Here is a 16,690-nt window from a genome sequence, read left to right as displayed (position 1 = left end):
TTTATCCGTCCAAAGTATTACACGAACATTTTAAAATGTAAACTGTCAAAAACGGACAATAAGAATACATTTTTCAAATGATTAATTGGTTTTAACAAAGGTTTAATACATTATTCGATGAATAAGTTTTAACCAAGGATTGAAAAATCAGCCCTAAATTAATTATAATACTTATTATTTTTTTAAGGACAGGTAACATGTTAACTGATTGTTTAACTATGTAGGGTACTTAATTAATATTTCTTATTTCTATTGCATTACTTATAAATTAAAAGTAAATTAAAAATACAATCCGTTAACATATTATATCAATGTTTAAGGCTGCGTTTCAGTGTATGAAATTATACTTACTATTGGTGGAAATAAAGGGTTTCAAACCACCATCCCAGATGAAAAATATTTTTTTAGTAATTTATTATTATCTTACTTATATCATGATCTTTCCAGCATTTGGCAAGCAATCATCTGAGTACTACTTAAATAGTATAATTTTTGTCTGTCTATCTGTATGTATGGCCAGGCTAAACTCAAAAATACATGGATTTACTTCAAATTTTGTATGGATATTACTAACAGGTCAGGGCAACATAATATTATAGGGTTCATACGCACTATGCGGGTAGCGCATTGCAGGTAGCTGGTGCGTATGAATCCTTAGGCTATCTTCAAGCTTTATATCTTCAAGCTAAGACCAATAGGAGCGGAGCAATGCGGGTAAAACCGCGGGGCACATCTAGTCATATAATATTACTAATTAGTATGATTCCCGCCCAATATCTTATAGGTGTATCGTTCAAGATCTTCGAGTACAGTGTCAATATTTCTGTCAGCGTCTATGGTCAGTACCTCACAGCCTACGTCGGGGGAGCTTAACCAGTTCTCGTATGAGTCATGCACCTGGAACAAATAAAATGATTTATAATTGGCAGAAAAAATTCCATCATGTAGCGGGATTCGAGTTTTTGAAAGACGCGGTTTCGAATCCCGCCTAGTGGTAGAATTTTTTCTATTCTTAAGAAATTTCTTAATAACAAACCTTTTTTTTACAAATAATTTGATACAAAAGAGAGAAACAATAACAAAATCCAATGTATTGCGGCTGATCAGGTGTGTACATTTTTATTTCGAAACTACTCAAAAATGTAATAATAGTCAGCTTAAAATTTGACGTTAAGATGTGAAAGTAATTTAAAAAAGCTTTATGGAAGGATGAAAGGGAATACAATATGAAAAACATAAGGGATATCAGTAAATCTATTTTTAACTAGCTGCGCTTCGCGGTTTCACCTGCGTGGCTCTGCTCCTGTTGGTCTTAGCGTAATGATATATAGCCTTCCTCGACAAATGGGCTATCTAACACCGAAAGAATTTTTCTAATTGGTCTAGTTCCTGAGATAAGCATGTTCAAACAAATGAAATTCTTCAGCTTTATAATATAGTATAGATTACTACTTGTTTGTTGTATATTTTTTTGATATACTTACTTGTTGTAAATATTCCAACGGTACTTCGGATTCCTCAGCGCGACCGCGTTTCATCATCCGCTCCCACACGACTTCTGGAGTTGTCCGCAAATATACTGAAAATTTAAATATTTCATAATACTTTTATCATAATACTAGCTTACCGCCCGCGGATTCGCCCGCGTTTTCAAAGAAAAACCCGTTCCCGTAGGATTTCCGGGATAAAACCTATCCTATGTCCTTTCTGGGGTATCAAAATATCTCTATACCAAATTTCATGCAAATTGATTGGTTCAGTAGTTAAGGCGTGATTGAGTAACAGACAGACAGACAGAGTTACTTTCACATTTATAATATTAGAATTAGTATGGATTATGATGGCCACCATTTTATAATGTTTTTTGAATTAAGAAACCACATAGCACATGAAAGTATTGCGTCATTACTCAATTCAATACCAAGTACCAAGTATCAAGTACCAGTTGAGCATCAAAAGCTACTTATGTAAATTTAGCTTTATACTAATCCTACTAATATTATAAATGCGAAAGTTTGTTAGGATGGAAGCACAGACATAGATAGACTACGCAAGTACCGCGATCTGTATGAAAACCAAGCGTGTCATATTTTTTGTACTGACCTTGACGCGTTATGACGTCACGAGCGCTTTTTAGTGATGGTAATTTCATTTTACGCTAAATCGATTAGGACGCCACTCGCGCGGCGATTCTAGTATCGTCCTATCCCATCGGAGTAAATCGAAAGAAATCAGATCAAACTAGATCTATGTCTAAGAGGTAATTAAATAAATGAATCGTAATCGATTACTAAATCGATTCAAGACAGAAAAATGATAATTACCATAAACAGAGGAATGATAAAATAAATTTATAAACCTTTTAATATTCTAACAAGTAAACTGATGTGTTTTAGCTTTTTCTTACATATGCCCATTGAGTTACCGTGTACTACGTACTAGAGAGGCCATCGAAAGAAAGTAATGAAACTGTCAATCAATCAATCTTTATGTCCCGTTGCATCAATACATTTTTCTTTTATGTTCGGGTTACTTGGAAAACTGCAAAAACAAACATAGTCTAAGCAATAAGGAGTTTTCTTAAAAAACTCCCAAGATGACACTTTAACTAATGGCGTCCATGTCATAATATTTATTTTTAGTACCTTTGTATTAAAATACTTAAAAGTTCTAGGTCAAGTCGTATTAAATGACAAAAAAAATCTATGCCTTTTTTTCTGAAAAATTGCTCCTTCAAATTATCATTTTTCTGTTCGATTATAAAATCGATTAGAATCGAGAACTGTTGCATCAAATGAACATCACTAACCACAAAATTGGACAGAAAAATGAGAACAGAAAAATGAGAAGACGCTATTCATTGCTTGTTATCATACGACTCGATCTTTACCGTGCCAAGTAAAAGCCGCAATGTATTCCGAATCATTTCGTATGATTTGGTATCCGTGTTTGTCACGATCGTTTTCCACAGATATTCTTTATTTGATTTTAAAATAAATAGTGCATATTCTGATTAGAAAATTACTTACCGGTGGAAGGAAACATCTCTGCTAACTCGGCCACTCACAGCTGTGGAGTTTCTACAGTTTATAACGGCGTAATTCGGCATTTTACTTTATTCAGCTTCACGTCTTTCCTTGGCGAACTGCAAGCGCGGACTGAGTGTAGGCCAGCGTCAAGTAAGTTTCATAATCTTAGTTTGGACACGGGAAGTACATACACTCGCTTAGTCTATCTTGATACATGTCTGTGGATGGAAGGATGTTTATGTGTATGTGTGTGTTTGTTACCCTCTCACGCAAATACTACTGAACCGATTATAATGAAATTAAGCACACATATAACTAAGGTAACTTGAATTAACACATAGGATAGGTTTTATCCCGGAACTATGTGGTAACTATACTACGTGTTTTTCTTACAAAACACGCACAAAGCCGCGTTCGGAGAGTCTTTCTTATCTTCTTATATATAAAAATCGCAAAATGTGTTGGTAAGCGCATAACTCGAGAACGGCTGAACCGATTTCGATAATTCTTTTTTTATTATATTTCTTGAAGTACGAGGATGGTTCTTATGTAGAGAAAACGTAAACATGTACCACGGGCGAAGCCGGGGCGGACCGCTAGTCTTATATATAAAAATGAATCGCAAAATGTGTTGGTAAGCGCATAACTCGAGAACGGCTGAACCGATTTCGATAATTCTTTTTTTATTATATTCCTTGAAGTACGAGGATGGTTCTTATGTAGAGAAAACGTAAACATGTACCACGGGCGAAGCCGGGGCGGACCGCTAGTATTATATAAAAATGAATCGCAAAATGTGTTGGTAAGCGCATAACTCGAGAACGGCTGAACCGATTTCGATAATTCTTTTTTTATTATATTCCTTGAAGTACGAGGATGGTTTTTATATAGAGAAAACGTAAATAATTATGTACCACGGGCGAAGCCGGGGCGGACGGCTAGTTTATTATAAAAATGGCTCTATGTATTATTGTCTAGTTTTATTATACTCACCAATTAAATCTAAGCTTATATCAAGATTCTTTTCAGTGTAGTCATACCAGCTGAGCAGCACTTGATACTGTGGGTCTTCCAGGAAATTCTGTTTCTTTGCATTTTCCACGAAGCAGTGTCTACTGTTTTGTACTGATCTGGAAATATATGTTTTATAAATAAATTACTGTTATCTGAGTACATATTAATTGTTATTGAACTATATATAAACAACTAGCTGTGCCCTGCGGTTTCACCCGCATAGCGGAGCGGAGTTTGATATATAGCCTTCCTTGATAAATGGGCTATCTAACACTGAATTGTTTTTACAAATCGGACCATTAGTTCCTGAGATTAGCGCGTTTTAACAAACAAACAAACTCTTCAGCTTTATAATATTATGGAATAGATAATGGCTGTATTGAAAGAGATTTAGGTGAAATGAGAAATCACCATTTCAGTGTGGTTTATGATTTTTATCAACAAAGACAAATAGGTTAAACATTCTTTAAATTAAACTGATTTGATATAGATTTACTTCTCTTGATATGGGATAAACATCTAAACTGTTTATTCAATTACATATCCAATCAAACAATTTATCAAATACTAGCCATCCGTCCCGGTATCGCCCGTGGTACATATTTCACAATAAAAGGTAGCCTATGTTCTTTCTCAGGGTCTAAAGATTATCTGTGCCAAATTTAATCAAAATCGGTCCAGTAGTTTATACGTGAAAACCATACATACATACATACAAACCTTTCCTCTTTATAATATTTTTATTAATTTAATGGGAAAAGCCACTGGCTCCTGAGACACAGTATTTAACTAATTCAGGAGCCTATGGATTCATATATAAGCTGTACCTATTTATTTATGTCAATAAAGTTTTTATTTATTTATTATTTATTAATATTAGTATAGAAGATTAAATAATACTTCCAAAAACCTACCTTTCAAACATCTTCACAGTAATGTCGGTAGTAGATGGAGGACTAGTCTGTATTTTCAGTCTGCTGAGGTGTACATAGTGTTGAAATGCGAAGGTCCATTTATTTAAATCACTATACAAAAGCCCGAGTAGGTTATGACCGCTGACGTTACGCCATTCTTGTATTGGCTCCTAGAATTTTAAGTATAGATATAGGTATGCCATATGGAAAATGTTAGCATTAATGTTATTTTTTATGCATTTACTCTTGTCTCTATTTGTTTGTTCCAAGAAATAACGAATAGGTTATTTTTAACGTTTTAAGAAGCACAATTAAAGCACAATGATTCTACTTAATTTGATTCTAGATATTAATAAAGGGTCACGCTAATGCAATTTTTGATTTAGAAATCCGTGTTTTTGAGTTAGAATTATCATAACTACACCAAATACGAGGAAATTAGACATAACTTTTGATAACAAATTGAACAGTGTAAATGATAAAAAAAGGACTTACTGGATGCTTTTCCACATTCTTATATTTCTCGAAATGTTTAATGCAAGTCGATTTACCAGATCCTATGTTTCCTTCAATTGACACTCGAAATGGTCTTTTATTTATCACACGGGCTGCATTTGTTAAGCCTTTCATGTTTAATTTTATAACCTGTTATTCACAATAAAATACTTAAGCACAATAAGAAGCTCTTGATAAGCTATATTCTGATTCAACACATTGTAGTTTTAAAGATTACACATAATATTATGGTTGGACGGATGTGAGTAAATATAATTAATTCAGTAATCATTTAAACATTTTTGGCTCTTGTATTTATATTATAAACATAAAACACGACATTCGACAAGTTTTAGCGCCAGTTTTGTTGTCAATTGTCATTATCAAGTGTCAAATGTCAACTGTCAACATCTTGAGAGTTGAGCAAGGAGTTGAGACATGATTATTGCCACATTATTACCTACCATCGGCAATAAAATATAGAACAAAACACAGGATATTTTCTAGTTTAAGATTCTCTCTTAAATCTTTTCATGTAATTCTTTATATTATTGATTTTATTATTATTTTTAATATAATAGTAAACTTGTTGAAATTTAATTAATAATCCAATAATATTTTTGCCCTGCATGAAGCATAGTCGCCACACCGAAGCCGTGCATTAATAATTCTCGCTAGTTTTTTATTTTATCCTAAAGTACGGGACAGTGACGGGACACGATGGAAGTCAGTCAGACACAATATCAGGGCCGATATTTGCCCTGATGAAGCGAAGGATTTCATTAGTAGGTATGCAAACTTAAAAAAATAAGAAGAATTTTAATCTTATTTTTCTCTTTGATAATAATAATTAAATTAAGTAAATAAATAATACAGTAGAGGGCCGTGTTCACAATTTACTCAGAAATGCATTATGTTTAAAAAATGGAAATTACTGTTTCATTCACGTTTCATTCCATGGTCATAATAAAATTTGAATTCACACCACTTGTATTTTTAAAACAGTGAAACAGACTAAAAAGAGAGAAAACAAAGAAACGGATCGTTGCAATTCGAATTTCGAACCACCGAACTGTGTAGATTACGTTATCAGAACAATTTTCATTTCTTTTACTTTTTTTATATGAGAATCTGTTTAGAAATGCTATCCTTACAGTTTCAAATATTTTTAGCCCATTATTTATAATATCTACGACCTACATAAAACCAATAACTATTATTGTATAGATAGATACGTTGTCATGATTTTAATTTTTCTTTAACTAAAAAATAATCAATCTAGAGGGCTATTATAAAGACCATAGTAGAATAATAATTGTCATAAAATACCTTTATAATAATAATTATTCCGTTTATAAAATAAAACAATTATTAATGACCTATTAACTCAAAGGTCGTTCTTGGTTCATTTATGCATTTCACCAACCCAGTAATATAAACCCATCTCTAATTAACTGTTAATAATGGTTTACCTAATGTAGGCACTAATTAGACTGTTAGGTAATTAGTGTAATATTATAGACTAAAGACTATTTGCAAAATTACGGAATGTTCTATTTGCAAAAACATTCATATTTCGAATGATGAACGAGACACATATTTTGGTACCTAAGTCATACTTATATCTGTACCTAATTATTGAAGTGAAACTTCTTTATCGGGGTTGGACAAAAATTTAGTGTAACATTTTTGCGTTACGCCGTACGCGTGACATTTTTGCGTTACGCCGTACGCGTGACTTTTTTGCGTTATGCCATACTGGTGACATTTTTGAGGTCATAAAGAAGGTTCACTTCTTACGTGTGTACTCTAGTACACGCATACATTTTTTTTTATATTGAGATACTTTACTTATCTTAAGATTTGTCTTTGTACGATACATTCCATTTTGATGAAAATGTATACAACCGATTTTAAATAATTTTTCACCATAAATTATAAAAAGCAAAAAAAAATTCTTATTTTTTAAGTCCTGATGAATTATTTTCTTATGTCTATTGAAGCTATGAAGCTAATAAATATTTAAAAAAAACTATCGGTTTTCTCTTTTTAAATTTTAACTATACACATTGACGTTCTATAATGATAGTGTACTAACTACTATATGTGTGTGTTTCCTAAACCCTAGTGCTGCGTTAACTTTGATCGTCTCCCGTCAAGCCTGGATCAAAACAGCCGGTCCGATTGGCAGTTTCAATTCAAAACGAAATAAACACACGGAGCAGCTTTCACGGAGACTGATTGAAATTTCGACACTGTTTTTTTTTAAACTTTACGCGCTATCGCGTTTCAGAATTTAGCCAGAATTTGTTGTTCCTGTTTATAGTTTAATTGTGCATTCAAACGTTCGTTTTAAATATTGGTAGCAATTAACTGTTTTGGAGTCAATGTGTCATTTTTTGTTAATAATTAAAAACGAAATACTCATTTGCTTTGATTCAATCCGATTTACGTGTATCATGGCGTTTACAAATCTCTTGATTTCGTCTGTTTTATATTGCAAACCTGTCCTGATCAAATAGTCATTTGATTTACATTTTAACCCGTCGTCTATTAATTAACCCTTTTAACAAAGGTCTGCGTCCGTTTTTAGAGCATTAACTTGGGGAAACTATGGCGGTAAACCAGATTCACTTTTACTGCCATAGCCTTTTTATTAATGAGATGTTTGACATACTTTATCAATAATTGTAGCCTGCTTATTTTGTCAGTATACGCTTCGGAAAATATAAATTAGGATAAAACTCATTTTTATACACAGAAAAATAGGTATTGTAGAACAATAACCAAATAAAACAATTGCGTGTCACAAGAATCTTTTCAAACCTTCATAATAATATTACTGTATTAGCAATTTAATATTTAAATATTTTTTTTTTATTTTTACTAAGTATTTTTGATTTTAATTAAAATTATTAAGTAATTCTAGTTAGTATTAGGTTTAGAAATAAACAAAATATATAATTTGAAATAAACAAACACGTACAATCCAAACAACGTTCCAACTGCGTTAATTAAAAAGTTATTTTTATTAAAACCCAAGAGAAAGGATTGCTAAGTAATGAAATAATGAACGCATTGTCTATTAACAACAAACTTCCGTATCCGTTCACTGCGGCATTGTCCTGGCAATTTTCATAGTCTACATTTGATTTGGGTTCAGTTATCAGTTAGTGTAAGTTCAAATTTAATTTGTTTAGTTGATGTGCAAATTGATAATATTATCAATATCGTAACTACATAATTATTGTAAAAGTTATACCTACAGTTTTTATCGTGAATAAAATTATTGCAAAGAGGAAGAATTGTTTTTTTATGTGTTATTATTATTTTGAGGGTATATTCAAAGAGGTATATTATTATGATAAGTATGAACTGTTGATAAATTTCTTATAATGGGTATATAGATTCTAATAGATTCTAATTCATAACTTGGATTAAATTATCGACATGATTAACAAAATATACGGTAAGTTTTTTATAATATTATTGCTATGACTATGGCAGGATTCCTGCTTGTTTTCGAAAAAGAAGAGAAAAAACGAATTGTATTATGCATCCTCTGCTTTGCCATTCATGCGTTCCACTTCCACCACGCACGCTATGTGCCTATTTGCTTTATGTTACAATACTATTCTATCTATTGCGATATGCTTTCATGAAAATATTTTTACACAGCTGTACATAACTTCAAGTATCTCATTTGCATTGCTTTATTTAGTGAAACTATACGGAACGTTCTAGACGCGGCACATTGTTTTTTATATTTATATACCTACGCAATGCAACAGTGTTCCCCACTACAATGCCTCTGTTTGGCTGAATGCTTGTTGACATCGCATTGTCATCCCGAGACAATGGATGTGTGAAATGATTTTCGTGTTTGTGTCATTTCATTGTTTATTTAGCTTCTAGCAAATTGCGCTTACAATGTATTTAAATTTTGTAGCTGGTTTTAGCTGGGTGCACGATAGTTTCATTTTGTTCTGGTATTGACAAAGCATTGTTTATCGGCTTTATATGAGTTTTATAATAATGTGTGTGTACCTACTACGAGCTCATCATCATGCACATATAATGAGACGTGGCACCTAAATAGTATTAATGAATACACTAACACAATAAATGGACACAGGTCAATTTCAATGATCTAATAATGTACTTAACTATATTGCACGATACTTGTGATGTCTACGCAACTACGCATCTTTGAATATTCTAAGAAATCATTCGAAAATTAAAGAACACAAAATTATTGCATGTATGCTTGTTAAAATTAGCTTCATTGATGCAAGTACATAGTTAAAATAAGGTCTCAGGTTATTTTAAATGATTTATTTATGTACTGAATTATCATTAAAGTAAGTATTTAATATTTCTCTTATTAACAGTAAATGTTCCATTTTATGGCCAAACCGCAACTACATATGATTAAAAAAACTTAAAAAATCACAGAAATGAAACCCAATTAACTATGTCAGATTCACACCACGCGCATAATTAAATTTGGCATCGTGGAATCAGGGGATATTAGGCGCAGGCATAGTAGAGGACGAAATAAATTAAACTTAATCTTGTACTCTTTGAGTTCTTGTTATTGCTGTCGCCTTGTTTGAACTTTGTCGGAATTTCGGATTGAATTAATATATTACGTATGAGTGTGGGTTTACAAAGCGCAATTATGTCAAACTTTTGCCCCTGATTTAAATTACGTGACATTACTTTGACGTTGTTCGCAATTCGAATTCAATTCAAATTGTGTATGACAATAGAGAACAGAGTAATGTTAACTGTCATATATATCAAAAATTTCGAATTATACCCTCGAAATATTATGTAAGATTCTATAGAGATAAGAACAATCACTGCTAGGTATAGGTATATAAATTATTATATTAATATATTATATTATTAAATATACTTTTGGCTTCACATTGTTGATAATTTTTTTGTTGTAGATACAGATTTATTCCCATTTCTTTGTTCAATACCTACATACTTAGGTACATGTAAATGCATGTTAATCTTCTTATACATAAAAATGAATCGCAAAATGTGTTGGTAAGCGCATAACTCGAGAACGGCTGAACCGATTTCGATAATTATTTTTTTATTATATTCCTTGAAGAACGAGGATGGTTTTTATGTAGAGAAAACGTAAACATGTACCACGGGCGAAGCCGGGGCGGACCGCTAGTACTTAAATAACTCTATCAATATTTACGACTTATTTCGATGATATATGTATAGTCATCGAGATAATATTATAATAACCCACAATGATCGAGTTTCGTCTATTCTGTTTACCATGCCTATGCAGTCAGCTGTTTAATATTGTCTAAATTATCTATTGTTTTTGAAGTTGGCATCATTGCGTGAAGATTAATTTTGGCGCTGTTTATTGTTTATCAAAATGTGACGCGTTTAATCACTTAATTTCCCCTTCTATAATTATAGTCCATATTATAGTAAGTAGTAGAAATGCACATCATAATGTTTGATTCAGTTATTCTTAAGTATCCCTTATTTAGTATTTGACCGCCTCCTTGGTACAGTGTTTGACGCGTGAGCGTAGCACCGAGAGGCCTGGGTTCCATTCACGGTGGAGACGAAGAAAAAAAAGGCTCGGTCTGGCAGGACACAGAAGGCTGATCAGCTACTTGTCTATAAAGAAAATGGATCATTGAAACAGAATTATGTATAATGCATCTGCCCCTTACCCCACTAGGGGAAATGGAACTTCACTTTTATAATTAGTGGTTCTTATAAACCTGATTTTATTAATTAATATTTGCTTTTATTTATCACAAGAAAGTACTTTTTACTTTAAAACTTAGAGTAAAATGATTGGTAAACTATTTATTTATCATCGGATTTGACGTAACGTTAACTCAATTCTGGACAAATACGTAATACCTGTAATAAAACATCAAGACAGTTCTGTACGTAGTCAATTGGCTCAGAAATTGTACGGGGACATTTTGATTTAGACTTCAGACATTTGCCAACCGCTTTGTAGATATGAATTTATGTGGAACGGTGCTAGATAGACAAGCCAGATACAAATTTTCAATCTCGATTTTGGAAGGGGAAAAAATGTTGTTGTAATAATATTTATTATTTAGTAATTTGATTAATAAGCAAGTGAATAAGTACCTTTTGAGTTATGCACATTGTTTAAGTCACTTTTACTGTTCATATAATAATATAACCTTACCTAAATAATTATCATCATAAAGCGATTAAGCCCACAGTGATTGCGTTTTGTATCATGTAAGTACCTACTTATCCTTTTGATTGTACCTACGTATTATATTTCATGTATCATGAAATATAAGACGTGTCTGTTAATTCCTATAATTGGAATAAATTAGAATAAACTTCTTAAATATTGGACATCGATGTTTTTGTTCTAAAAGATTTAAAAGGCCGGAAATATTGCTAACAGTTTTACATGTGACAACACTTGCTTCAGAGTACCTACAGACTAACCAGGCACGTATAAACATATTTGCTCTGTCATCAAGCGGTACTCATATTTAAACGGAACTTGCATTTGTTTTACATTCTCTTTGAACGAGAAGCGTTGGTGGTTGAATGCTATTTTTATTGGATTAAATTGTTGACGTAAGTTGTTTATTGGCACAGAAAAACACATAAACACTTTTTTAATTCATATTTTATCAGTACTCCTAATTAATCTTATTTTTAGTAGGAAAATAAAATAATAAACATTTTTTCAATAATATTCTAGAATCGATATCAATTCGAATGAAAGGAATATCAAATATATCACACAATGAATTACTTTTGTATTTAATCCGCGGCGATTTATTCAATTCCAGTTTGTAACAATCTCCGCAATAAAAATTAAAGTTTCCAAAATTTAAAAGTGGAACGGTCGATTTACGATCGCGCGCCATCAGATCGGGCAACACTGAGTTTAAATTCCATCAGTGCCACAGATAACGATGAACGTAGACTATAAAATACAGCAACTGGCGCGAGTTTCAATAATCCCTAGTCGGGTCAATCAGGCGAGTGGCCCACGGGCGATTGGGAAATGATCGTTTTGTTTCGACTTTCGACCACTTTTGACTGTCAATTTGGTTTTGTAAAGTATCGAGCGTTTTGGTGTGGATTACTGGAAAAATTTTATAACCTATGCACTATGTAGCTTTTGCATCTTTTTCTGTATGTATTTTTGGGCTGTTTGATATTGAGCTGAATGAGTTGGATTGGATGGATATACATATATTATGCAAATATAATAAATATTGTTATAATAAGTAATCTCGGATTCAGCAATTAAAAATATTCGTTTTGCGTAAAACACATTTTTTAATCGCTCCTAAAAGGCTCTTTGTCTAGTAAACATTGTCTGTTTGAACATTTTCTCAGCAATAAATATTTATCTGTGACATTTTAGTCAATTTAAATTGACTAAATGTGCGGAGTGGGTACTCCGCACATTGACCGACTCGGCCATATTTTTCAGTCGAAACCGATTTATTTCTACGTTCGCTCGTATATTTGGCTCGAAAATAGGTGATTGAGTTTAAATGCTCTCGCAAAGTATTAAACGATGTGTAATCATGATGAAATGCCTGTTATTTTATTGTCGTAATCGATTACAGATGTGAATAAGGGATTTAATAATGGCAAATGAGTTGATGAGTGGGTTTCGGTTTATTTATTAATTATTACTTTTACATTGAATAATAATAGGAGCAAAAGAACAGTCGACAAAACTAATACGTACTACTTAAATGAGCACTACACGCACTTGATTATTTGCAACCTATAATATTATAATTATAAAGTGTTAGGTTTTTATTTGCTATACCTAATTTTATTTTACATAGCTGAAAAATTTTACCTGAATTTTGCACGACTCATGATGCGAAGCATCAGAGAGTGCTTTACGATCGAAAAATTTTTTTCAAACAAAACACCGAAATAGGTCAAAAAATTTTCCTGTCCGTCATGTGTGAAACCTGAAAACACTTTATCTTGTGAAAAAATCCATCATTTGAGTTAATTTTTTTTTTTTTAAATATTCTAATCGACGATTGTAGGTCACTGAATGCGAATGATTAATTAATTCAGTGTCGTTTAATTGCAATTAATAAAAAACGAAAACTACAATAAGTTTTTTTTTTTATATTTCATAATTAAATGAGCATTATGAGTCGTGCACTTTTGGATTTTCCAAACTTTTTTTAAATTGTATTCACCACTAAAAGATCATTTTCAGCATAGATTTTATCGATGAACATTTTTAAGTAATAGGATATTATATTGAGCCTTTAATTTCCTAACAGATTTTATTCGAAAGAAATATAATGCTATTTAATATCACTCAAAACGGAAGAAAGAGCCAATTTATATAAATATCTTACTTGATAACGTTATTTGACGATTGAAATCTTAAATGGATATGGAACGCGGATTTTAATAATGCTATTTCCTCATCTTTTTTTGGAATAGGTAATATGTCCCCACGATGCTTTGAAATATGAAATAAAATAAGACGAAATAAACATGATAAATTATTGTGACAGGTTCAGAGAAATTCATATTTAATTTACCTATATAAAAATATCTTCTAGGTGCATTTGATACATATAAAAGCATATTAGGTTTTTAGATACGTTTATTTATCAAGATTTTTTCAAGAAAAAAAATAAGAAGTCTCTCCGGCGGGGAATCGAACCCCGGTCTCCCGCGTGACAGGCGGGGATACTGACCACTATACTACCGAAGATGTTGGGTGCATTTTGAAATTACGTTACACTTATTCAAGTTATTGTTAAATCACACGCTTTTTCAATTTTATTTTTATCTCTTTTTGGTACTTATGCGATATTTTGATAAGTACGTAATTAATGAGACCGAGATCGGTGGTTTTTGTCTTAAATGTCTTTTGTTTATCGTTAATGTACGTAAACAATGTCATTATTAAAATTAATTTTTAATTTAATTTGTTATAACTATGTAACGTGGTTGAAATTTCTTTCTTTGTGGTGATTTAAAATGCATCTATAGGTACCTACCAACGTTTTATTAAATCAATTAATTTTCCGGTGTAGGGACACAGTTTCCTACTCACAATTTTTGTGCAAGCATATATTTTTTACGTTAACTAAATTTTAACTTATTACCTATCTTGGATTTAAAAATAAATATACTTAAATAAATATTTCGGGACAATTTTCACACACGGTACTATCTGATGATTGCAGATCCCTGTGATTGATCCCATACTAAGCTTTTGCTTGTGTAATGGAAACCAGATGGCTGATAAACATACATATTATATATTTTTTTTAATAAATACTTACATGTATAGATAATTAACACCCAGACAGAACAAACATCTATGTTCATCACACAAATATTTGCCCCGGGTGGGAATCGAACCCACGACCTCTGGCTTGGAAGGCAGGGCCACTACCAACCAAGCCAACTGGTCAGTCAAGTTTTTATTATATCCACAATAAAATATTATGTTTAAAATAATTAACGGTTCTTGCCATCTACTGATACCGCTTTTACCAAACAATTACCCTGGAAATCAATACAAATAGATCGGAGACCTTTGCCGAAGTTAGTAAGTACGGAGTGGGTTCCTGAAATCTGAAGTACTAGACTAAGATCTAACTTTGCTCTTTGACATACGCTGCAGAAGTTTGAATTTGCCAAACTTATTGGTACCAGGTATTTTTACTGGAGAAGTGAACTTTTCTGTGGTATGTAAGTATGCTAGTTAGGTATATCTATACTTATATTACAAAGCTGAAGAGTTTGTTTGAACGCGCTAATCTCAGGTACTACTGGTCCGATTTGAAAGATTCTTTCGGTGTTATATAGCCCATTTATCGAGGAAGGCTATATAGCTAGAGAGCTAGCGCAAAGCTACCTGTATGTATTTGACCAGACCTGGATTTTTGTGTGTTGATTCCCCTATACCTACTATACATGAGATGAGGAGTCACTAAGCCCAGAGTGGTGGACGGGGCGCGCGCTCAGGTAAGACAGGTGGAAATTTTTGGCGAACTTTGAAACCATTTGACCACGTCTGCCATTTTGATATTTGAAAATAGATTATTATTACTATCGGAAAATAACAATGGCAGACCATTATCACGCGGATAACATTCTGGCAGACACTTATGAAAGTGCTGAAAAAATACAATTTTGAAAGTATTTGACCAGATCTGCCATTCATATATTTTATTTATTAGGGTCTTAAAAACTTATTTTCGAAACGGCAGACATTTTCATTGCGTACAGACTTCAGCAGACAACAAAACTTTACAGACTTCAGCAGTCAACAAGACTTAGCTTCTACATGGTCAGATGTATATATGTATTACGTTCCCTGACCTTACATCAATGATTTACTTTATTAATGTTTTTATGGTCATTTACATTTAATTTTGAAAACTATGGAATAAAATTTATAAATTTGATGATACAAAACTAAATACATTTGTAAAGAATCTCAAATATAAAGTTGTGTTGCAAATAACAAATCATCATTTAAATATTTAGTTTATTTCTTTATTTAAGAAACAATTAACAATTACAAAACAACATAAAAAAACACGCATGCATTAATTATTGAAATGTTCATTCATCATCACTATCGTATGGCGTTGTGTGACTCGTCTTCATAATCCATTGAATCGGATTCTGTAAAAGTAAAACGTAAATTATATAATAAAAGAAATGAGTAAAGTCAAAAATAATTATTAAAGAGTTAATCATTATAAACTTACCTAGTAACTAGTAAGGCAATGCCTTTGATGTCGCACGATGCCGCGGCCGCCGCGCCGCCAGTGTAGGTACTTTTGCTGCTACATGAAAATATGCTAGGGTTGCAACAAATGGGAAATAAAACAATTGTGATTATTACTATTATAATGTAATCATTTATTCATATGTACATTCAAAACAATTGCGATTATTAAATCTGATGTAATTATTTTTTCATAAATATATAATTATTATTATTACATAATATATTGCACTGTGAAATATTTACGTATCACTTTATTTTTGATGTTCTTAATTGTCTTTTATATAATTTAAGTGACGCATTCGCATTGGGATCAACAATCCGATAAGAAAAGAATGGAGACAACATATACATAGCATTGATTTCAATTCTACAGATACAAAATATACAATCTATCTAAAATGATACAACGGATGTTTCCTGCGTTTTCTCGT

The 16,690-nt window shown here is 32.1% G+C and overlaps 1 protein-coding gene and 1 non-coding gene across 2 annotated transcripts; both read right to left on the bottom strand.

The window, feature by feature from the left end:
* Positions 1-675: 675 nt before the first annotated feature.
* On the bottom strand, positions 676-5,793 carry LOC149906758 (deoxynucleoside kinase-like). Its single transcript, XM_090104858.1, has 5 exons — positions 5,453-5,793; positions 4,958-5,127; positions 4,023-4,159; positions 1,485-1,579; positions 676-897 (listed from the first exon to the last, which is right to left on the bottom strand). The coding sequence occupies exons 1-5, from the start codon at positions 5,585-5,587 to the stop codon at positions 751-753; spliced, it is 684 nt and encodes a 227-aa protein (XP_089960984.1). The 5' UTR covers positions 5,588-5,793; the 3' UTR covers positions 676-750.
* An 8,354-nt stretch (positions 5,794-14,147) lies between these two features.
* Positions 14,148-14,219, bottom strand: TRNAD-GUC (transfer RNA aspartic acid (anticodon GUC)). The gene has a single exon. It is a non-coding gene; the product is annotated as a tRNA-Asp (tRNA).
* Positions 14,220-16,690: the final 2,471 nt, after the last annotated feature.

Source organism: Colias eurytheme, chromosome 8 (genome assembly GCF_061535395.1).
Source record: "Colias eurytheme isolate Ceu_HAF_F1 chromosome 8, ilColEury1 Martin Lab GWU primary, whole genome shotgun sequence".
Taxonomy (NCBI): Eukaryota; Metazoa; Arthropoda; class Insecta; order Lepidoptera; family Pieridae; genus Colias; species Colias eurytheme.
This window is presented reverse-complemented; position numbering and strand designations above follow the sequence as displayed.